The following is a 24,991-nucleotide window of genomic DNA, read 5'->3' as shown; positions in this document are numbered from 1 at the left end:
GACGCTAAGCTGCAACAGTGATTCTACCACCAAATTGGAACTTGGTCCTTTGGGGTGTACCTCACTATCAGCTGTTATCTGTCTATTTTTTGCTTTAAAAAAAAGATTTTATTTATTTATTTTTAGAGAAAGGGGAAGGGAGGGAGAAAGAGAAGAAACGAAACATCAATGTGTGGTTGCCTCTGGTACACCCCCCACTGGGGACCTGGCCTGCAACCCAGACATGTGCCCTGACTGGGAATCGAATCAGCAACCCCTTGGTTCACAGGCCAGTGCTCAATCCACTGAGCCACACCAGCCAGGACTTCACTTATTTTTTTTAAACAGTCACTCCTTCAGGTAACGGAATCAAAGAAGTGATAGCATAAGCTGTAACTGCCCCCAAAGACAGGGGTGAGTGTGTTCAGGGACGAGGAGGGCTTTTGCTTCAAAGACCTTCCATCAGGGATGTTAAAGCTGATGCGCCGATTTGCCGAAGGAGCCAGAACCCCCAACCTCTGCTGCTGCACTGGTTATGGAAACTGAGGGTCTCAACAATAGCCTGTCAGATTGTGACCCAATTAGAAGATGAGAATATTAGGCTTTCTCATTAGCATAATAATAATGTCTTCTGTATATTATAGACAGCTCCCACTTTCAGCATTTCACAGTCCTTTAAAAAGCCTCCTGAGGTAAACATCACTGTCATTTTATTGACAAGCACACTGGTGTTCAGACAGCGAAGTGAATGCCCAAGTTTACAGAGTTAGTTCATGGTAGAGAAACCGAGTCTTCGGATCCCTCACATGTCCTTCCCCCTCTGCCGGAGACGGGGTTTAGCAGCGTAGTTAAAAGCATCCGATTTGGAGTCAGACTGACTGGGTGTAAAACCTAGTTTTGCCACTAGCTGTTGACCTCAGGCAAGTTACTTAATCTCCCTGGAATTCTGTTTCCTCACCTGTAAAATGACATCATAATGTGGGGATCTAATGAATTACTGCAGGTGAAGCACTAGGATGGTGCCTGGTCCATAGTGAGCACTCAACCAGTGTCAGCGATGATTACTTTACCATGTTATCATTTTACCATATACTCTCTCCTAATTTGGGGAGGAAGTGTTCTCCATAAAGAGAACACTGAGCTCACTTGTCTCAGCTCCGTTACCGAGTTGCTTTGGAAACTTGCTATTTTGCTCTGTAGTGCGTCAGTGCAGGCAAGGATGAAGAAAACGCCTGCTTCCTTTTTACATAAGTTGCAACAGTAAATTAAATGATGTCCACCGGTTATGCTGAACTTCTCAGAGAATCCAGATTTTCTGCTTATGTTGCCAAGACTCATGGAAAGGTCTTGGTAGAATTTCCTGCCACCAAACCCATAGACGGAACTAAATTCTTAGCTCTTGTTCTTGTACCATGAAGAAGAGTCCCTCCTTGTGTCTGAGACTGATTCTTCTGGCTCCTTCCCCAAGTCTCATCCCCTCCCACAACCTCATGGCTCACATTCCTTCTGGTGAGCTCCCTCTTTTCTGGCTCCTTCCCAGCAGCATTTAAATATGCTCGAGTACCTGCCAGCTTAAAAATAAGTGAGAAACCTGGATCCTCCTCCACATTGCCCTTACTCTTTATGATCATAATCTTCATGAGTCATTCAAACTCATTGGCTCCACTTCCTTGCCTCCCATTTAATCAAATGTTTATTCAAAAACTATCTGGCTTATGTGCCAGGCACTGTGCTGGGATCTGGGGAACTAATGATGAGTAAAACAGACACTGCCTCTGTCCTCTTGGAGTTTACGGTCCGGTGGGGTTGACAGACATTAATAAAATATTAATCACAAAGTATATACGATGTCTGTCCAGAAGGTATCCTGCCATGTAATATGAAAAATAGAGACATTTATTGAAGAAGATACAAGAAACATTGTACATAGGACAATGACGCCTCAGTCCCCTTCAGAGTAGGCACCTTGGGACCTCACACAGTTCTCCCAGTCGCCATCAGCTGCCCTGTTGTATTTTCCTGAATCTCAACGATGGTCTGAAATTTCTTCCCTTTCAAAGGTGATTTTAGTAGTTTTAGGAAAAGTCAGAAGTCACAGGGCGCCAAATCTGGGCTGTAGGGGGGCTGAGTCACCTGGGTGATGTGATGTTTCACCAAAAACTCTGCACCAGAAGAGATGTATGAGCAGGTGCCTTGTTGTAATGAAGCTGCCAATCACCAGTTGCCCACAGCTGCAGCCTTTTGAATCATCCAAATCGTTTCTGAGGAGGAATGTTCAAGCTTAACACAAAATTTGATACAGATTCATTGCTCTACTCGCTCAGTCAGTTCGAATGTGACAGCCACACAGTTCACATGCTCAGTGGCGTCTACCACCCTTACTGACCAGTACAGTGAAGTCATCATTGTTCACGCATGTGCATTCCAGTGCACTTGCCTTGGCTGCTAGGTTACATTGATGTCGGGCAAACTATTCTTGTTATATCAGCAATGGTTGGACTTTTCCAGGGCAGACCTCATATACTCAGATTTATAATCATAAAGTATAATGAGTGTTATGAGTGAAAAGTTTAGGATGCTATGTGAGAATACAACAGTGATTCATAACCTGGTGAGAGAGGTCAGATCATCTGAGTTAGATCTGAAATATGAGGGCACTAACCAGGTAGGGAAGAAAGAATAATAATAGCCATTACTAACATTAATTGGGAATTATCTTTCTAGCACTTTACATATATAAGTTCATTTAATTCTTGTCACCACTCTGAGAGGTGAGGATTGACCCCATTGTACAGAAGAGGAAACGGAGTCGTTGAGAGATTGAGTGCCCTGCCCAGTGTCATTGAGCCAGGCAAGGGGAGAGCTGGGATTGTAATCAACTCAGACAGGCAGACATTTGAGTCACGTTCTCAGCCACAGGGACAGAGTGTGTGGACACCAGGCCTGATGCTGCAGGATGCCTGGGGCATGTGAGACACGGGAAGAAGGGCAGTGGGAGGGAAACAGAGGGCAAGAGAGGACGCGTGGTGAATTCCGGCAGGGAAGAAAGGCATTTTTAAATTTTCCTGCAGAAGCTTCCCTTTAAATATCAAAAGATGGAACCTGATAAACTGAAAGCTCAGAATTTATGCCACCAACTGTTGAATTGGAAAGAACATGCACCACAAGTTTCCCCTCCACGCAGAAAATAGAATCCTTTTTGAGCTTGGAGGAGCATTGAAAAGGATTGAGAAAGGAGAGCAAGGGAGTATAGATGCAGCTGCGGGGCTTTGTTTGCTGTCTCTGCCATCAAACCATAGTGGACGGAAGGGGCTTATGCCCCATCGTTTCCGGAACTCTGAGAAGGCATGGCCTTTCAAAGTGCCCTGTGCTAACAGGGGCAACTGCCGCTGAGTACAAATGGCATTGCCACGTGTGTAGGCACAGCGGATCTGAGGTACATTCCTTCTCCTCACCACCTCTGGCCTTCTCACCCCCTAAACCCGGTTCTCCTTGGCTCCTTGGCATTGGATGAAATGTGAAAGTCCCGCAGTGCCCTGCCCGGGAGGAGTGTGAGAATGGCCTGGAAACAAAGTCTGCAGTGGGGGTGGGGGAAGTGAGGGGCACCTGGCCATGCGATGGGGCAGATGGAGGTTCTGTAGTCCCAGGAATCACTGAGGTGGGAGCCACCAAGCTCCCTATGAAGCAATCACCATGCTTTGTCTATACTAAGACCACAGGTTCCACCTGCCAGGGAACTCGGCCGCAGATGCAGCGGCCGTAGAGCCCCATGGCCAAGGTCAAGTGAAGGAAGCTACTCTTCGTCAGTTAGATAAGAGAGACAGAAGATGGCACTTGACTTTGATGCCCCTCCCCTGATGGCAGAATGAAACACAAACCCCAAACTAGAACACCACAAAGGGAGGGGGACAGGGAGAAGAACCCTAAGAAACTGCATATACCACTTGAAACGATGGAGTTGTCTTGAGCTGGCACTTTTCAGGTTTACCATTTTTCTGCCATTAGTAGTAGAAACGGGGGCTGCAGGGCTAGGCTGAGAAATAAAGAACATTACATATTTCCTTACCTGAGTCTATGATTGAGATGTAAATAAGCCTGCGGTACAAGTGAGATTCAGAAAGGTGGGCTTACACAGGGAGCACCGGTCCTCGCAAGGACAGACCTGACTTCCTGCAACTACTGTGGACAAGCAGTCCAGTGTGGCGCCAGTTCAGGACATGATTTGCAAAGAACGATCATGTATTTGAAAGTGAAAGTCTGCAGATGAGCCGGGGTGGAGTCTTAAGTCAAATGGTGTGTTGGCACCACTGACTTAACGACAGGGCGTGGGGAGTGGGTCCTGCCCGGAGCCCCCGACACAGTGCAGAAAAGTCGGGGGTTCTGGAGCGCTGAGCCCAGGGTTCTGAGCTGAGCGGTGTTGTGAGCGAACACTGCTGTTGACTAAACTGGAGAAAATGGGACTGCTTTGAGGACACCGAAGTATTACATCCATTTATCTTTGTCCAGCTTGGATTCAAAACAGCGCTTATTTATGGACTGGCCCTCCAAAACTATTTTTAAGTTCCAACCTAAACAGCATTAAAAACGGGGCCTAAAAACCCATTTGAATGGCTCCAACCCATCTAGGAGCAGGCTGGGATCAACCACGATTCTCGATACTTTCGATTTTAACCTGTCCGTGATGAACCATTCCTTTCTTCTAAGAAGCATATGCCACAAACCCCTGATAATACACAGACCCCTTGAAAAAATGGCTGATCATAGCCATACACCTGAAATAAATTTGGGCATCGTCTGCTTAATACTAATAGCTGAAGGGAAGTTTTTGGGGTTCCTTGATCAAATTGCCCTGGAAAATGTGAATTGTCCTGGGAAACCTACAGTGCTAGACCCCAAACAGTATAGATTCAGTGTACGTCTTTGAAGCTATAGAAATTTTAGGTCAGTTTTCTGTATTGTAACCTAATTTACTCGTGTTGTGGTACTATTATTGTTCAACTGGTACTGGCATCTGAAACTACCTGGTGGTTAGGAACAAGACTCGAGTCTTCTGGCCTTGTTGAAATTCTGGACCATTACATTCTAATTGTGTGACCTTGAACTTAATTTCTCTGAGCCTCGGTATTCTCATCTGTAAATAGGGGATAATTTTATTTAATTTTTTTTTTTAATTTTTAGAGAGAGGGGAAGGTAAGGAGAAAGAGAGGGAGAGAAATGTTGATGTACGAGCGATACATCCATCAGTTACCTCTCCCCACACCCCCAACTGGGGACCTGGCCCACAACCCAGGCGTGGGCCCTGACTGGGAATCAAACAGGTAACCCTTTGGTTCACAGGCCGGCACTCAGTCCACTGAGCCACACCCATAGAGAATAATTCTAAAGAAGTAAGTTGTGGTGAAAAATGAAATAATGCACATCAGGTGCATGACGCCTGGGGCCAAACAAATGTTAGCCGTTGCTATTACCATTATTGTACTTGTTTTGTATGTAGGCAAATCTCGCCTTAAGTAAAACACACAGGCACACCTTGGAGATATTGCAGGTTTGCTTCCAGTCCAATGCAACAAAGAAAATATCGCAATATAGTGAGTGAGTCATAATCTTTTTTGCTGGTGGAGGGTCTTGCCTTCAATTTGTAAAAAATACAACATCCCTGAAGCGCTACAGAGTGAAGCACACCAAAATGAGGAGTGTCTGTAATGATGTATGAAAATCTAGATTTGCATAAAAGGTTGCTGGGGGAGGTTATTTGTATTACAGGCTTTCTTCTAAACAGCCGTCTTCCCAGTGTGTCTAAGATGATTTGATTCACACAAAACTGGGGTTATACAATGTTTTGGGAACACAGCTATTGCTCCCTATGAAATAGGGAGGTGAATTCGAATAGTGTTCCTCAACCTCACATACACTGAATATACTGTGTAAACTAGATCGATTCTCTGGCTTGGATACCAGGGAGACATGAGGAAGGAGGTAGAGGGAGGCTATTCAGAGGTGGGGGAAAAGGAAATGAATTGGAAAAAAGATTGTTCCTCTGGTTGGGAAATACTACATTAAATGACTTCTAAGATTTCTTCTAATTTGAAGATTCTAACAGTCTCAAATTGTTTCACAGATGTTATTTTAACCATATTCCTGCGAGAATTTTCCTATTTTAGTTGTGGAAAACTAGAACGTAACACCTGAAGTGAGTGGTAAAATGGAAAAAGAATTCAGACATCCTGACCCTTTTAGACTTTAGATCCCACAGCCTGTTTTCAACTGGTGAAAATGAAAGTTGGAGGAACAACCCTGGCCAGGTGGCTCAGTTGGTTGGAAAGCTGTCCCATACATCAAAAGGTTGTGGGTTCGATCCCCACTCAGGGCACATATCTAGGTTGCAGGTTTGATCCCCCTTTGGGACTCTCATGTTTCTCTCTCTCACTTCTTCTCTCTCTCTTAAAAAAAAATCCCTCAGGTGAGGATTAAAAACAAATTGGGAAAAACAGAAGATAACAGTGGTCTGAAAGCTCAGACAGATGAAAATCAAGTTAACTTCAGAGATCAGTAAAAAATCAGCTCACTTGAGGTTCCACATTACCAGCTTTAGAGACTTAGTACACCAGCCTCCCTGGGGAGGTACTGCAGGTGCTGTGAGCGCGCAAAGACCGAACCAAGACCGAACACGTGCAGCCAGCATCCTTTTCAGTGGGGCTCCGAGAAGACAGATCTTTGTCCCCGTTAGTCTGTTTGTCTTTCGAAGAAGATGATCATCTGGCTTTTGGATCAGTGGGTTTCCTGCGTCATATGTGACCAGATTACACTGCTGTTTCCACTCCCATGTCTTCTATGCCACAAAGAGTATTTTCCTTCCAGTGGACTTGAGCTGGCAGGACAAGTGCACCTGTCTAGAAAGACGGTAAAAAGCCAGTCACGGAGGGCAGAACCACTTTGTGATACAGATTTTATTGGTTATCTAGGAAGAGGAGAAATTGGACACTAATGGGAAGGGAGTGAAATCTCTTGGGCTGGCCCCAGAACCTGCTGCTGGCGAAGAAACCAGAGACCGCGCAAAGGGCAATTGTCAGCCACGGAAAACAGGAAGCTGCCCAGAATCATCCTCAGTCATCTTAAGGAGGAGGAAGAAAACAGGGAATGGGGATAAAGAAGAAAACATTCTAGTCATGCAAACTTTGGAAGTGTCCAGAGGGGATCTTTGCTTTGCCTATGAATCTTAGAATGAAGGAGGAGTGCCATAGTTGAAGAAATGGCACAGAAGGCAGCACCACTGTGGCCTCCAGTGCCCCCTAACCTGACATTCCTCCGCACAAGCAGCCTGTTTGACCCCTGATGGGAAAGTAGAGAGAGGTGAGCAGTGAAGCTGCCCCAGATTCTGTGCTCCAGGTGGAGAAGGCCTCGAGAAGGTGAAGGGATGAGCTAATCTGAGATTCGTGGCCCCATTTCCAAGGCTGTGATTAGTGGAGAGGCACACGGGACCTGCTCCATTTCAGGAAACCCGGTTATGGGAAATGGTGGGGGGCAGACTTTGCTCCGGACCTGAGAGAGGCAGTTAACCCCTTCCTGCTGTCTGCGTGGGAAACAGCCTCTTTTAATAGTCTCCCCGAGAGAGGGGGAAGAAACTCATCAAATGGACTTCGTTTTGCTTCAACTTCATAAAGGGGCCTCAGGGATATTTTTCTCCTGAGTTCCTGCGGTCAGTCCCTTCAGGGCCTTTGAATGATGCAGGGCAGCCTGAGAACAAGGTAGGACCGAAGAAGCGTCTAGGAATGGCATGCAGAGAAGGGCGCGTTCAGAAGGGAAAAGCCAGCTCACCAGTCCCTAAAACGTCACTCCTGACCTGACAGCACTCCCCAGCATGTTGTGGTTCCACTCAAACCCTGGGATTCGGGTCAGAGTCAATCTGGGGCTCTACAGGTGGGGCGTCTTCTGGCCAGATAGGGGATTTCTTCTCAGAATAAACGGGTTGTCCAAAGTGGACGTGAAACACTCATCCAAATCCTGAGGTGAGTGAAGGAACGCAGGCAGAATCAGTAGTTGCTGAGTCGAAGGACTGGGGGAGAGCTGGCCCCACGAAGGCGCTGCTAAAACCCTGAACACCAGGGCTGAAAATATCCAGAGAATCATCACAAAGGTTCCTTGGTTGACCTGGTTGACTAAGGTGACCTTAACCTTGGGCAGATCATTTAACTTCTTTGGGCTTCTAATTTCTTCATCTATTGAAGGTCATCGATAACCTCTATAGTTCCTTCTGGCTCTAACATCCCATTTCTCTGAAGACGAGGTCTGAGTAAAAAGAGTTTTAATAACGTGGAGTCAGTCCGATAGCATTTTAGATACTAGACCTCAAACAGATTGGGGGCAAACACTGCTGGGTGAGAGAAGGGCTCCTCCAAGCTTTTGTTTGTGGGAGACGAGGGCATCTGAGTTCATGGGCTCCTTAGCTTTTGCATGGAGGGGTTTGCGTCTCCCAGTAATATTCCTGTTCCCATACTATAGAAGTTTGGGACAAGCCGTTAGGCAGGTCACATCTGGGTGGGAGATGCACTGGGTAGCTGTGGGGGCGCCCGGAGAGGGGTTGAAAGAGTTCTGTTTCAGGTTTTGGCTCTGCCATTTACACACTCAGTGTGATACAACCTCTTCTTGGACCCTAATCATCATGTACAAAATGGCAACAACACCTCCTCTCCAAGGTTGGGAAGGTTACTTAAGATAAATATGAAGAAGTGAAGGCCATTTAGCACTGAGTAGATGCCCATGAAATGCCAAGCCTGAACCAAACCTTGCCTGACTACGGGGGTTGTGCTGTGGCGTCCTGATGGCAGGCCCTTCTATCAGAGGCTCCCTGCCTCCGTTCTGCCTACTTCTGGGAGGGAGGGGTGGGGAGCTGCGTCCCTGGCTACCTCTGTTAGGCTTCCCTGCCTCTAGGATGGTGTTGTGTGTTCACCCCCAAGGCTCGCTCCAAGGACGAGGGCTGGCAGCCAGGATGGCCAACTTATCTGAAGTTCTGGCAACTTCTAAACTGGCAACTGTTCTCCACCCTTCATTCCCAATGCCTTTCTCAAGGTGGGGCATTTTCTGCTGAGCCATGGGAAATATTTTAGAGTCATCCTCATCACCTCGGTTTCTCACCCATCAAATAGTGACAATAAGTTACATCTCATTAGATACTGCAAGCGTTAAAAATTTATATAAAGAGCCAGTGCTGACAACAGGAAGTCCTTCAATAAATGTTAGCTCCCTTCCCTTTGGCAACTACCCTTCCTAAAAGGGACACCTGAGAGAGAAGGGAGTGGAAGGGAGAGAAAGGCTCCAATGATTCTCCAAATGCCAGCTCATCAAATTATGATGAATTTTTCCAAAAATAAAAGCCACCTTTCTCCAACAGGTTTACCTGTGAGCAATTGAGCTGGCGGGGGGAGTGGTCAACCGCGCTGAGCTCAGACTCAAGAAAGCTATGATGCGGGTCTCAGTAGACTTGTTCCTTGGAGTAGCACCAAGGTTGTGCGCTGGACTGGCACTCTGCCAGCTCCCCCTGCCTGTTCTGTCCAATCCCAGCTGCTTGGAGCTGCGGTAAAAGAATTTTTCCTGAAGGAAAGCAGCCAACACCCCGTCCCACCCTTCTCCTTGGGCAACTCTGCCAGGCAGGAATCTCTCACCAGTTTTCTTCTGGCTACCAGATCATCCATTTAAACGGGCTCTCCGACGTCCCCCCACCCGTCCCCGGCCACGCCCCTCTCTGAACTTGCAAGGAACCCTGCAGCTGGAGTCTGGAGGACTACCTTCCTTTCAGCCGGGAACACTGGGCAAACCCCAGCGCTTCTCCTGCCAGCGGAGCCCAGGAAACCCACCTCCTGCCCTTGGTATATTTAGCGGAGTCAAACATGGGGAGGGGCCTATTCCCTGGGGGCGCGCGGTCCCCGTTCCAGGTCCTGCCTGGGCACCTTGGAACTAGGATTGGGGACATGCTTGGGACAGGTTGCCAGTGAAAATACAGGACGCCCAGTTTTGAATTTCAAATGAACAAATAACTTTTTAAATGTAACCTTGTACCAAATATTGCACGGGATATACGTATGCTTAAGATTTTTTTTTTTTTGCTTTTAAAAATTTAATTCAAATTCAACGGTCTGTTCTGCATTTTTATTCGCTAAATCTGGGACCCAGAGGTAGGTCTGGGGCACTTGGGGCAGTCCCCACAGGAGGTGAGGCTGCTTGCGGGGGGGGGGGTCAAGAACCGGCTTGGGGTCCCGCACCAGCCGCTTCTCCGAGCTGAGGGCTGCACCTACGCGGGACCGTGGGAAAGTCTCTTTCGAGAGGAAGGAGGAGCCGCGGCCTGGCCTCATTCCTGCTCGCCTCCAGCCTCGCTCGCCGCCCGCGGGCTTTTCCGAGCAGGGCGGTTCGCCTACCTGTCCGCCCACCGGCCGCGGCTGCTCCGTGTGGCTGCCCACGGCTCGGGCAGGCCCGGGTGGCTCTGCGCCTGGGGGGTGGGGGGCGGGGCAGCGCCGAGTGCGCAGGCGCAGCGGCCCGGTGGGCGGGGCCGCAGCGGGCGCGTGCGGAGTTCGAAGCCGCGGCTGGCACTCTGAGGCCGGTTGTCAGTGCTGCTCTTCGTGCAGAATGGAGGGGTCGGCCGTGGCGGTCTGTGAGGTGATGCCGGAAAGGGAGAGAAAGTAGAGGCTAGTGTATGAGGAGACGGGCTCTGTGAGGAGACCGCGAAGTTAGGGCAGAGGGGTCTGGCGTTGCCTGAGGTGGCAAAGGAGAAGGTTCAGGGATGATGTGATTCGGGGCCAGCCAGTCAGCCGGCCGCACCCAGGGGTGTGAGGCGCGGACGAGCCCCCGAGCGTGGGAGCGCTTGGGCTGTGAAGCTCCGGCCTCGTGGAGGGATACTCGCTCAGCCGAGGGCACAGGCGAAGGCCTCTCTCTGCCCCTGGGAGGAGCTAGCGCCGCCCCCACTTCTCCGCTGAGAAAACCGAGGTCCAGGAAGTGGCACTGTCGGCCCGGCGTTAGCGGACACCCGGGTCAGAGCAGGAATGCCAGGATCGGGGCCCCTCCGGAGCCGGGGGGGGTCAGCGATCAAACGTGATGGGCAGCCCCGGGGGGCATCGGGACCGTTCCGTGCAAAACGGGAGGGTGGGAAAGTGGTCGTAGGCCCTCGCGCCAGGCAAGGTGTGGGGCGGCTCCCCGGGTCCCGCCCTGGCCGCACCCAGCTCTGACCACGCCACGGGCGAGGGATCGGTTCTTGCTCTGGACCGGGGGACTGAGCCCCGGGCACCAAGTCGCCTTACAGCATGTTCACAGCCATGGCCGGGTGGACTTAGCTCCTGGCCTTGCAAGAGACAGATAAAACAGAACCATGGCCACGCGGGGCCGATCTGAACGCGCTGAGAGTTCTTCCACTCTTCCTGCTGCCTCAGTTGTCATCCAGGAAAGTAGGAGGGTTAGATTTCCCAGGAGCCAGGACAGAACCCAGAGCTTCTGGGTCACAGGCCCGTGTTCATTTCCCAAGTGCTCTCTCATTATGGACGAGGAAGCTGCGGGAAAATCTTAACAGGGAGCACGAGAAGTCAGAGGACGTGTGAAGGAAAGTGTTCGCCTGCAGACCTGCCTGGAAACTGTCTTTATAAACTCTGGTGCAAATTAGGACCTTAGTTCGGAAGTTCTCTTACTGAGATCTCCCTGCCTTTCAAAAAAAACGGGGGTGATCATTTTCCCCATAGTACCTTAGCATGGAAGTGAGAGTCTACTTTCATAAATAATAATGAAATTAAATACAATATATTTTATTTCTAATTTGTCTCATCAAGATTGAATGTTTTAACCAGACATCTTGGAGGTCTGTTCAACCAAAAATACTGTGTTCAAACTTTACTGCAGATGACCTATTTAGGAATAATAGGTAACATTTATTAAGTGTTTACTATATGCCAGGCACTGTATTAAGCATTTTGCACGATCAGCAGCAGCCGTATGTGGTAGATTTGTTCTCATTTTTGTGAATGAGGAAGCTGAGGTTCAGACAAGTAACTTGCCCAAGGTCACGTGCTGGAATTCGGGGCATCAGGATTCAAAAGCAGGCATCTGACTCCAGAGCCAGCGCTCCTAACTGGTATTCTGACCCTCAGGAATGTCGATTTGATGAAAGTTAAAGATGATTCATAACTTAGTGTTGGCTTTTATTTGGGAAGAAAAAAAGTAACAGGAAAAACAAACTCCCACTTAATTTTTTCAAATTATTATTTCCAGATGAACTTATCCTTTGAATAAAGCAGTTTAATGTCTCCATTTCCTGTCTTGTTGGGCATTGTGTTGAATTTTGCTGTCTCCTTTCTTATGTCACCTCCCTAAATGATTTCTTCTGTTTAGACACAGTGCTTTGTTCTGAACAAACGTGCATTTTGTAAGCAAGGATATTATTTTTTAAAGTCAGAATTATTAACTGTACCATACAAATTTATTACCAAGATTTCTAAAGATTCTCTTTTCTTTGAATTGTGCCCTTTTCAGATTTTGAAATACTTAATAATTCACTGGAAGTGTGAAACAGCAAAGGGAGCGTTGCTGGAAGGACAGCTAGCGATTTCCATAGAAGCACTAAATTCTAAGCACCAGGCAAACACTCTTCATTGTGTAACAACTAGTAAGTGGAGGAAGAAAAAAAAAATGTTGATTTTTCTCTCTTTGTCACCATTTATGTGATAGTTTATTTAAAAAAATCAATTAGTCATAATCTTTTATCATGTTATCACTTCAGGGTTGTTCCATAGTTAAAAAACTTAAATGATTATGTAATAAGCATCTGATGATGGATTTACAAACGTGTCATTCAGGAAAGGCGAGTAGACCGACTCTTATCACAGGATTATTTATTTTACTGACTCAAGGTAAACTTGCTCAGAAACAATCTCACTCTTGCTTTTGGTTTTAACCTCTTCTTTCACTGCAAGCTTATATTACATTGACTTTTATCTCCTTTTTCTTTCACGTCACCCTTTGGTACTTGGAAAAGAGCCAAAAATAAAGGGAAAAAAGATAAAACGAATAGTGCATACTTTGATCATCATAGCTTGCAGTTAGTTTGAAAATACACATCTCTCCAATTTGGCTCTTATTCCTTTGTCATTTTTGCCTAAACTTTTGAGAGAAGCTGATGCATTGAGTGGCACTGAGACTAATTTTCTTGGACTTGTGAAGTGGTAACTTTTTTATTTGCCTGGGTATTTGGGTGTGTGGATTTCTTGAAGGATACTCTGGAATGAAATTTTCCCATCAGTCTTAGAGGAGTCACCCCGGGTCCCAGATGAGACTGGGTAGTCTCAACTATAAGACATTTTTCCCCCCGAACTGGAATGACCTGTCTTCTCTGTGTGTGCCTTGCAGTAAATATCCTCAAAAGAGGAAGAGTAGGCTGGTTTGCTTCTATTCCACATGAACTCCACCTGCCTGGACAGAGGGCTGACCATTCGTGAGAGAGATGGCTAGCTATGAGGCGGGGCAGTGTTGGTCTACAGATGGTTGTATTAGATTGTGCGTCGGTTCCAATCCGTAAACTGTTGCCAAGGTAGCGAAGTTGATTTTATCCAAAGCAAGGGACTTGAGCCACAATAGCTTTTGGCAAGAAACCCAATTCCAAAGGTATGTTGGGCCTAATGGATTTCTTCAGCTCATCTAGTATAGGGGACATTTCTCTTTTCTTTACTCTCTCTGATCTTTTTGTAATTACTTTCATATTTTTTTGGTTGGAGGAAAAGTGATATATGCTTCTCATAAAACATTGTAACATTACAGAAATATATATTATGGAAAGTGAGACTTTCCAGTAATCTCACCCCTTGTGATAATTATTTAAATAACATTAAATATATATTCTTCCAGATTTTTAAAAATTCATATAGTCATTGTCTCACCAGGTGGATAGGAAGCCGGATTGCCGGCATTCTGGGACTAAGGGGTAGGAGGGGTGTTGGGTATCTCAGCATTCAGTGTTTACGTTCTCTCAGCCAATGTGTTTTCAGTACAGCTTTGGTTCTCTTCTCAGTCCAGAGACCCATGTTCTACGTTTTTAAGGAATAACCTCTCCCTCACCCTACCCCCACCAAAGTTAGGGAGGGCCAGTCCCTAGAATGCTTAATGGAGGAGGGGGTCTAAAGTAAAATGAATTTACTTCCTAAATTAATTTTTTTATTTGACTCTTCTTATTTTAGCCCCTACCCCACCCCTATTTCAGAAGTTCCTAGTACTGCCGTTCCTGAGTCTTTGTGGATTTTGTTGTATACTTTGAGTTGTTCTTTGGCCTTCTCATTTTCTGGCTTATAATTCAGCTTGTCGGGTCTCCTAAATCCTTTCCCACTAGTTCTGCTTTTCAGTTTCTAGAACTTTATTATGATCGCGTCTTTGTGTCTTATTCTCTATCCTTGTAGTTTATTCCCTTAAAAAATTCAATTTCTATTGTTTTATTCAGGTTTCAGGAGGGATTTAAAAGAGATATGTATGTTCAATCTGCCATCTTTACTTGAAAGTGTGATATGGTGTCTGTAGTCTAACAAAGGACCACCAGCTGAGTGACTTGAAACAAAACAAATTTATTCTCTCGCAGTTATGGAGGCTAGAAGTCCAGAATTAAGGTATCAGTAGATTTGGCTCCTTTGGGGGGCTCTGAGGGAGAAATCTATTTCCTGACTCTCTCCCCTAACTGCTGGCAGGCCCTTGGTGTTTCTTGGCTTGTAGATGTGTCACTCTCGTCTCTGCCTCTGTCTTCGTGTGATCTTCTCCCCTGTTCTGATCTGTGTCCGTGTCTCCACATGGCCTTCTCATAAAGGATGCCACTGGGAGTGAGAGTCACCCTAATCCAGAGGCCATATTCAATGTGGAAAAGGCCTCCATGTGGTTCTCATCTTTTTTCCTTCTTAGGTGCCTGCTTCTTCCCTCACCCTCGTTCCCTGAAGAATTATTGCTCCAAATGTTCTAATGTTCAGATTTAGAACTCTAGGTACAGAGGATTCTTAACTGATATTTTCTACTAAAGAGTAAATTGGTTAAAAGAGGGGCCAAATTTTTTAACTGAATCTTATACTGGAATATGGATTATTGGCATGATATTCTTTGGTTACTAGCTACAGTTTGCAGTCTTCCTATAATCCTTTTCTACTAGGGATAGTAATATCCAAGGAGGCAGTCCTGGTATTGAATATAGCTGGAAAGACTTGCTATTTAGCCTCATCTCCAAGAAGTTATTCTACCCCCCAAAAGTTATGGTAGCCTCAAAATTTTTCTTTGGTAGACTCCATTTTTACTGAACTTCATTAGTAGTGGTCACTTTTTTTTTTTTTTAAGATTTTAATTATTTGGCCCTGGCTGGTGTGGCTCAGTGGATTGAGTGCCAGCCTGTGAACCAAAGGGTCACTGGTTTGATTCCCAGTCATATCACATGCCTGGGTTGCAGGCCAGGTCCCCAGTAAGGGACACAGGACAGGCAACCATCTGTCTGATCAAGAAACATTTGTCAGTTGCCTCTCGAACAACCCCATCCGGGGACCTGGCCTGCAACCCAGGCCTGTGCCCTGACCAGAACTGAACTGGTGACCTTTCAGTTTGTGGAACGACACCCAACCCACTGAGCCACACCAGTCAGGGCTGTAGAGGTCACCTTTTTTATGCTGTGTCTATAAGCAGTGTTTTCAGGCTCCCATTTGATTCTTTAGATAAAATCAGTTTAATTGTTTTTTTGTGTGTGATATTTTATTTATTTATTTATTTTTACAGTTACTTCTGCAGGAAGCATTTGTGGTGGTTTGGTCTGCAAGACATTTCTAAAAGGTAAAGAATTACCCAATTTTCATGAGACTAATTCTCTTCCTGTCAATGAATTTGGTATTTTCTGAAACAGACTTACACTGAAAGCTAGGGTTGCTAGATTTAACAAATACAAATACAGAATGCTGACTTAAATTTGAACTTCAGATACATAGTGAATCACTGTTTTAGTATGTTCCATTCAGTATTTGATCTGGCAATCCTACTGAAAGGTGATCTATAAAATTGCACAGATTCAGGCATGGAAAAGACTTAGGTCACTGTAACTTCTTTTACCTACTCTTACCAACCTCAGGAAAAATTTAGCCAGATGTAAAATAAAACTTTTAGTAAAGTATTTGTTCCCAACTACCTCAAAGAAATAATGCATGGAAAATAGTTTTACCGTAAATGATTTTGGCTACTATAAATGCTGTTTTCTCCATGCCCGAGTTGGTATGATTTAGGAGCTTTCAGTGATCTTGGTTTTAGAAGTTTTTTCCTTTGACTTAAGAATGATCAAGCTAAAGGACATACATCTATTTTAAGGAGACTAATTTAATCTGAGAACTGTTGTGCTTTTTTTTTTTTTTATCTTCGATGGTTGTGTGGTTTATAAGTATTACCCAATAAGCCTGGCTTTTCCTGATGAATGGTTTATTTACAGATTTTACAAAATTATTTTTAAAAGAAAATTTCCCCACCTAAATCTGGAATATAAGTAGATTGTGGTGGTTTCTTTTTAAATTTACATTTGTCATTGCTTTAAGAAAATATGCTATATATTAAATATGGAAACAACCAAAAAGCTACATTAGAAATGTTTAATGTTATAAAATAGATGTTATAAAATGTATTACCATTGGATTGTTTTAAAACAGTAATTGTGGAGGAAAAGTAATAAAACAAGAAGTAAAGATTTTTGGTTTTAGCTCCATAACAGATATTCTATGGGAGCTTGGATAAAATGTTCCCCCCTGTAAAAATTATCGCAGTGATTTACTGAGCGTTTACTATGCACTGAACCTTGTACTCGACACAGAGGGGTTACAGTGGTCAACGAGGTCTGTTTGGTTTCTTCCCTTATGCCTATACATAGAATATCTTATCATTTAATTCTATTGCCTCCCAAAGTTTATGCCTGGAAGAATGAGAGAATCAGTTTGTTCCGGTTATAAGACTTCTGGAAAATCTAAATCCAACTTTAAGAATCATGAGTTGATTGCCTCAAAATCATTGAATATATGTATCAGTATTTAGTTCTCTTCTTTTTTGGATTATGCCCTTCAGATGATGCAAAGAATGGAAAGATCATTCCTAAAGCCCCTGCTTCAATTAATATGTGTGAAGGTGCTTTGAAAGAAAGGGAGTATGTTATTAGCACTAGGGAGGATAGGAGTAGTTCCTGCAACATAAACCTATACTTAACATGCCTGGCCAATCAGTGCTCCGATCATACATAATGCCGCCTTTGGTTAATGTTTGTGAAAGTGCTTTGAAAAAAGTGAAAAGCCGTGTACATACAAGGGAATGGTTTTATTATCATTGTTAATTCTAGAGAGAAGATAGTGAGTTGAGTATAGTTTATGGAATAATCACCTGTTTATTATGCTAATACAGACGTTAAGACTGTTTCGTAGTGACTTCAATTGTTATTTAAAAGCTCAAAGTAATTGTATGCATATTTATTTAATCTATCTTTATACTCTTGTAATAAAGTGGAGGTGGCTTTTGTACAAAGAGGAAGTACTACACATCAAGTACACAATAAAAATCCATTTAATCACATTTGGTAGCCGCCTTTAGCCTGTCTTCTCTTTGGATTTTAGGTCTCTTAATACTACTAATCTCCACTCAGTAATGCTATTTATTTTTACTAATTAGCAACAGAAATGACTCATTGAAACTCACAAAGGAAATCATCCAAAATCAAAATTTGAATCCCTTAGCTTTCTGGCTTATGCATCATTCATTATGCTTTTATTTCTATCGTTATTTACTTAGCATTCCTGTAACATGATTAGCAAGTTGCTTTAAATTGGTCCATTCACAAATCTTTGCATTCTTTAATTAGCTCTGGTGGCTGGTTCATTAACCGTCAGATTTCTAGATGTAAAGAATTACGTACCTGTACGAAATCAATAGTATGCCTCTGAATTCAGGTTAACTGCGTTGTTTGCTTCATTGCTCAGTTGATTTCTCTCTACCTAATATAAGGTCTGATGTCTCTTCAGGGAAACTGTACACTGTAGAGTCATCCAAGAGCAGTTTTCTTTACTCTTCAAACTATTCTACCAGGGTTATATCAAGGTAATTTTTCTCTAGATCTGGAATACTTCAGATCAATTGCTATACAAACAGGCTCATATTTCTGGGTGTTTTATTTATGCTGGCTTAACAAACAATAGCCAAAAAACCCTTCTTATTTTCCTACCTCTCTACTGGTCTGTGTTCTCTTTGTTTTCTTTCTTCTCTGGTCCTTAACTATTTATACTTTTATACGGTAAATCTTTATTGAACATCTACTTTGTCACAAGGAAGTCATAGGGCGAGGTAGCTCTGAAAATACAGTGCGATAAGAACTATAATGGAGGTAACCGTACTTGAACAACAATTTTAAAAAGTTAAAAAAAAAAAGAACTATAATGGAGGCGTGAATGTTCAAGGTGCTTATTCGGTAACTTAGAAGATATTTCCTGAAGTTCAGTTACCAATATATCTTTCTTCCCCTCATTATTCTGCATTATTATTCTACATTTACTTCAGATGGCCTTTCTGCTTTTGAGGCTTTGACTATCATTTCTATGCTGGTGAAACTTTTTTTTTTATATTATTAACATGTTTGGCCTTGATTGTCAATTAGACTATTATTCCCTCTGAGGGTTCCTCTGAAAAGTCACATGCAACGTGTCTAAAAAGGGGTTCATTTTCTTGAAAACTAACTCGCTGTGTAATACCTCCATTCTCATACTTCTCCAGGCTTATAATTTTTGGCCTTTTCGGGGGGGCTTCTCCATTATCTAATGTAATTAAAATTTTTGTTAATTCTGCTTTTTATACTATAAGATTATTATATATTAAATTATATGTTCATTTAAACATGGCTTTATGTTCTTACTGATTGCTTATTAGAATAAAATATCTCAGACCAGATTTGAGGTCCTCTGTCAATTAGAATAATCTTCTATACTTTGAAGGATGGTGCCCATTGAAATAGATAAATTCTTGTGTTTAAAAATTCTCATTACTTTATATTAACATATACTATTGTGCATCATATACTTGTCTATTTATGTAGAAATACATTTATATATTAATTTATTTATCCATTTATGTAGAACTACTTCTATCATAAATATTTATTTGATGAAACATGATAGGTTTAGTTTGTCCTTCTTGCCGAGGTCTAGAGGATAGAATAGAAGAGAATGAGGAGATGGGGGAATATACAAAGAGCCATGTTTATAGGTCTCTATTTATTTTGCTGTTTCTTTCTTGCCTCCTCTACTCATTTGATTTATTTTTTAATATTTAAAAATATCTTTTTGAGCTTTTTGGCTCCTTCTTGAAACTCTGTCTGGTTTGGCCTTCTTGCCTCCACCCCAGCCTCCACCATGTCTGTACGGATGACCCAGAGGTCCTTCAAGGTGTCCACCTCTGGCCCCGGGGCCTTCAGCAGCCGCTCGTTCTCAAGTGGGCCCAGCATCAGCTCCTCGGCCTTTTCCCGGGTGAGCAGCAGCTCCTGGCTTGGCCTGGGCACCAGCATGAATCTGGCCGGGGGTTTCGGTGGAGCTGGGAGCATGGGGACCATCAAAGCCGTCCAAGTGAACCAGAGCCTGCTGAGCCCCGTGAAGCGAGAGGTGGACCCCAACATCCAGGCCGTGCGAAACCAGGAGAAGGAGCAGATCAAGACCCTCAACAACAAGTTTGCTTCCTTCATCGATAAGGTGCGGAGCCTGGAGCAGCAGAATAAGATTCTGGAGACCAAGTGGAGTCTCCTGCAGCAGCAGAAAACGACCCGCAGTAACATGGACAACATGTCTGAGGCCTATATCAACAACCTGCGGCGGCAGCTGGAAACACTGGCCCAGGAGAAGCTGAGACTGGAGGCGGAGTTCGGCAACATGCAGGGGCTGGTGGAGGACCTGAAGAATAAGTATGAGGATGAGATCAACAAGCGCACAGAGATGGAGAATGAATTTGTCCTCATCAAGAAGGATGTGGATGAAGCTTACATGAACAAGGTAGAGCTGGAGTCCCGCCTGGAAGGCCTGACCGATGAGATCAACTTCTACAGGCAGCTGTATGATGAGGAGATTCGTGAGCTGCAGTCCCAGATCTCTGACACGTCCGTGGTGCTGTCCGTGGACAACAGCCGCTCCCTGGATCTGGACAGCATCATCACCGAGGTCAAGGCCCAGTACGAGGAGATCGCCAACCGCAGCTGGGCTGAGGATGAAGCCATCTACAAGATCAAGTATGAGGAGCTGCAGACATTGGCCGGGAAGCACGGGGATGACCTGCGTCGCACGAAGACGGAGATTTCTGAGACTACCCGGAACATCAGCAGAATACAGGCTGAGATCGATGGGCTCAAAGGCCAGAGGGCTTCCCTGGAGGCGGCCATCAAGGATGCTGAGCAGCGCGGCGAGCTGGCCATCAAGGATGCTCAGGCCAAGGTGGCTGAGCTGGAAGCCGCTCTGAAAGCCGCCAAGCAGGACATGGCCCAACAGCTGCGTGAGTACCAGGAGCTCATGAACGTCAAGCTGGCCCTGGACGTGGAGATCGCCACCTACCGCAAGCTGCTGGAGGGCGAGGAGAGCCGGCTGGAGTCTGGGATGCAGAACATGAGTATCCATACCAAGACCACCAGCGGCTACTCAGGTGGGCTGAGCCCAGCTTATGGGAACTTCAACTATGGCCTGGGCTTCCAGGCCAGCCTGGGCTCCGGCGGGAGCTCTGGCTCCTTCAACCGCACCAGCACCAGCTCCTCCAAGACCGTGGTTGTGAAGAAGATTGAGACCCGCGATGGGAAGCTGGTGTCTGAGTCATCCGATGTTCTGTCCAAGTGAATGACTACTGGTCCCTCTTGTCCCCCAAGCCGCCAGGATGGGAGCTCTGTAGGAGAAGGGAAGGCACAGGAGACCCACCTGAGGCGCAGCCCCAGGCCTCAGCTCACCCTTGGGGTGGGGGCGTTTACTACCTGGGGCACCACCTCTTACCCATGCCCCTGACTAAAAGCCACATCAAGTGTTTGTTTGTTTTTTCTCCCCAAATAAAGCCTCAGCTGGTTCTGCCAACAACAACAACAACAACAACAACAACAACAAAATCTTTTCATTCCCATGTTTGTTGATATCTTTTTTTAAAAATTCAAAACACTAGATAAGAATACCAGCCCTTGAGCCCTGGCTGGTGTGGCTCAGTGGATTGAGCCATACCAAAGGGTTGTGAACCAAAGGGTTGCCAGTTCAATTCCCAGTCATGCACATGCCTGGGTTGCTGGCCAGGTCCCCAGTAGGGGGTGTGCGAGAAGCAAATACAGTGATGTGTCTCTCCCTCTCTTTCTCCCTCCCTTCCCCTCTGTCTAAAAATAAATAAATAAAATCTAAAAAAAATAAAGAATTCCAGCACTTGAAAGTAGGGGAGATAGCTGTACTGTTGATATGGTTATGATAATTCAGTTTTTGCTTTTTTCCTGAACTTCACACTTTCGGCATCACGGAGACTCTTCTTTAATGGTTAGTTTTGTTTTGTCATCTTTGTTAATTTGTTGGGAAAGGAAATGAGGAGTTGTGCTTTTCATATGTTAGAGAGATTGATGGTTCCAGACTTGCTCAACATTGAGTGAGAAACTCACAATGGTAAACTCTTGGATGTCTGACTTCTTTTTAAATTTTTAAATCTGAGATTCTCATATTCAAAGATTAAAAATCTACTATACTTTTATATCTTACAAGACCAACAACTTTAAGGCTCCATATGTATCTAACACTTTTCCTCTCAGGAGCTCCTTTTGTAGGCATGATCTCATTCATTCTTGAGAGGTAGGTCAGGCTTCAGTTTCTGTTTCAGAGATAAGGAAACTGAGACTTACCTCATTTCATATATTGGGTTTAGAAGTAAGGAAGAGTTTGTGGACTCTCCTAGGCCATTGGTTGGTTACACTGTAAATCCACACTTAATCTTTAAGCTTTTGATATGTTCTAAACAATCTCTTGCTGCCATATTTGCACAATACATGTCAAGATTTTATAAAGAGAAGATTAACTGAAGATCAAAAGAAGTTAAAATAAATGAATTTGTTTTCTTTTGCTTCCTTAATATTTCTTTATCCCTTTTCTTGTTAAGTTTATCTAATCGTACTTCACTATTGAAAATACATTCAAGATTTGATGTTTGATACCTGGTCGGGATGCATATAGAATACAACCGATCAACGTTTTTCCTTCCCTCTCTCTTTCCTCTTCCTCCTCCTTTCTCCATTCCTTCCTCTCTCTCTAAAATCAATAAACATGTCCGGGTGAGAATTTTAAGAAATACAAACATTTGCCCAGGCTAGTGGCTCAGTTGGTTAGTGTTGTCCCTGTACACCCCAAAAGGTTGAGGGTTCGATCCCTGGTCAGGGCATATACCTAGGTTGTAGGTTTGACCCCGGGTTGAGGCGTGTATGGAAGGCAATTGATCAATGTTTCTTTCTCACATCAGTGCTTCTCTCTGGCTGTCTCCCCCCCTTGTCAGAAGATTGACGCAAGGCATCCTGGTTCAGTGCCAAGTTTATTAAGCTCCAGTGTTGCATAACCTTGCTGCATATTACCCTGGGCTTTGTGACTGAATTATATTCAAAAACAAACTAATGGCAAGAAACATATTATTCATTAAGATTGATAGTTAGAACTTGATCTTGGTAATATCCATACTTTTTGAGATGATTAAAGCTTTATTAGGTATGTGGTATGAATGCTTTAGGAGAAAGTTGTGCTATTATTTTGGGATATAGCTTATTATTACATATTTAAAGTTGGGTTCTTGTATAATATCAACATTGTCAACCTCATTTACAAGGTAGAACTTGCAGAGACTGAGATATCTATTTTTATTCATATTTAGTTCTCTTTATAATACTGTAGAGAGGAAATAAGGGATGGCACTTTATAAAATGGGAAACTGGTTTTTCCTTTTGTAATAGGAGTGCCAGGGTACAGAGAGGAAGAAGGGTGGTGCATACCTTAAGGTCTCTTTGCTGATGATGACCCGGACTCACTGACACCTTGTGGAAAGATAGTTGAGTCAATACATGTAAATACACCAAGTGGTTAATTTATGAATTATAAGTAGCAAGGTGTGCTTTTCTTTGTTAAAGATTATCTTAATAAACAACATATTGTGTTGGGTAAATGCCAGAGAGGGTCATTCTTGAATTTTTCTGCTTTTGGTTCTAAATAAGTGCACTTACTGGGTTTATGTTTATTAAATAATAGTTTATTTATTAAAAATACAAGAATATCAGATAGAGCTGTCAGCTCTAAAATTACAAGAATATCAGATAGAGCTATCAGCTCTATCTGGCATTGGTTATGACCTTGTGGAAATTAACTGAAAACACAAATGATTTAACAAATGAGAAAATTGAAAACATGGGATTAAATGTCTTAATTCTATAATGTAATTCTAAATGTTCAAGCAACTTGCTGATGCATAGCCATTTCCAGTCATAGTTTAAATTTTGCAGATAATCTTTTCATCAGGGAAAAGCCTTCTTGGCTCTTAAGTTTGATAAACAATTCCAGAATTCTGGTGCTTATCCAAACTGCTTGTTCTATTTTGTCGCCATTCCTTCTCACACAGAGATGCGATCTATCCTGCCCGGACTCTCTGCCAAACTGGACTGGACTTCGGAGGAAGCCAGCTATTCTCAGGACGAATCAAGGGTAACACCTTTCCAGATGACTTTTGAGGCAGGTTTTGTTGTGGGTCTATAAACCACTGATACTTTGATTCTTATTTTTGTACAAATCACCTAGGGAAAAAAAGCCTAGGCGAGTCACAGTTCCAAGTTCAATGCAATAAAGCATTGATTCCCAAACTTTCCTGCACAGATTTTAAATCACCTGGGAGCTTCCAAAACACTAATATTTGTATCCCACTCCAGAAGGTTCTGATTTAATTGATCTAGGATGTTGGATTAGTCTGCATGAGCTGCCATGAAAAATACCACAGGTTGGGTGGCTTACATCCAATAGAAGGAGATTTATCTTATACTTCTGGAGACTAGAAGTCCATGATCAAAGTGCCTTGTCACTGTTTCTTCTCAGGGGCTTTCCTCTGTACATATCTGGAGAGAGCTGTCTGGTGCCTCTTCCTCTTATTGTGAGGGTTCCAGCCCTATCGAATTAGGGCCCCACTCTTATGCCCTCATTTACGCTTCATTACATCCTTAAGGCCCCACCTCCAAATACAGTCACATGGCAGGTAGACTTCATGTGAATTTTGACGGATACAATTCAGTCCATAACAGGTGTCACATGGGCTTTGTAATATTTTTAAAATCTCAATGATTCCTAATTTGCAGGTACATTTGAGAACCATTGAAACATGCCATTATTTAAATTCGGATCTCCTGAAAAAGAAAATAAAAATGGATTCCCAGTGCAGATCCTATTTGGATACATTTTTTTATGTTGGTTTACAGATTTTTATTGATTTATTTGTAGCCCAGATTTATGAATGACAGCTGAATTCTACATTTTCTTTAGCAATTATCCAATCATCTGTCTTTCCTTCCTTTGAAGTGGTGGAGACATAAAGAATTAGAGTACCTTAAACATTCTCCCAAGAAACATTTGGGAGGCCTTCTCCATATAGGAACAACTATATGCTCCTTCTAAAAGGAACAGGGACAACAGATATCCCCTGGCTGTGCCTTATCTTATTTAGAGGAACTGAAGGGTAAACAATCTGGAGCAATTAATGGTTCATCAGCTCTGAAACTATCAATGTGAAATAGCCATAAAAAAAGCTGATACCAGTGAACCAAGGAAAGCAGTTCTAGAAGAGGAGAGCGCGTGCTTGAGCCAGTCTGAACAAACAATGATAACTCTTCTACCTAACATTTATATATTATTTAAGCCTCCTAGAAACTATGAAGTGGCTAGGACAAGGATTATCACCCTATTTTACAGATATGAAAACAGATTCAATTTGAATGACTTTCTGAAGGTCC

At 43.9% G+C, this 24,991-nt stretch overlaps 1 protein-coding gene and 1 pseudogene across 7 annotated transcripts in view; both read left to right on the top strand.

Moving 5' to 3' along the window:
* The first annotated feature begins 10,538 nt into the window (after window positions 1-10,538).
* TOP6BL (TOP6B like initiator of meiotic double strand breaks) overlaps window positions 10,539-24,991 on the top strand; it is a 45,465-nt gene continuing 31,012 nt past the window's right edge. For 4 of the 7 annotated variants that reach the window (XM_045183240.3, XM_053924395.2, XM_053924398.2 and 1 more), the window contains exons 1-4: window positions 10,539-10,626; window positions 12,484-12,616; window positions 15,739-15,792; window positions 23,617-23,726. In XM_045183240.3, the coding sequence (XP_045039175.2) occupies window positions 10,597-10,626; window positions 12,484-12,616; window positions 15,739-15,792; window positions 23,617-23,726 (327 nt within the window). In that variant the 5' untranslated portion in view covers window positions 10,539-10,596. The remainder of the gene's footprint in view (window positions 10,627-12,483; window positions 12,617-15,738; window positions 15,793-23,616; window positions 23,727-24,991) is intronic. The other 3 variants (XM_053924396.2, XM_053924399.2, XM_053924400.2) reach the window with 3 other exon arrangements.
* LOC112317088 (keratin, type II cytoskeletal 8 pseudogene) lies at window positions 19,330-21,063 on the top strand (annotated as a pseudogene).

This window comes from Desmodus rotundus, chromosome 5, assembly GCF_022682495.2.
Source record: "Desmodus rotundus isolate HL8 chromosome 5, HLdesRot8A.1, whole genome shotgun sequence".
In the NCBI taxonomy this organism is placed as follows: domain Eukaryota; kingdom Metazoa; phylum Chordata; class Mammalia; order Chiroptera; family Phyllostomidae; genus Desmodus; species Desmodus rotundus.
The sequence above is the reverse complement of the archived record's forward strand: the minus strand, read 5'-3'. Positions and strand labels throughout refer to the sequence as shown.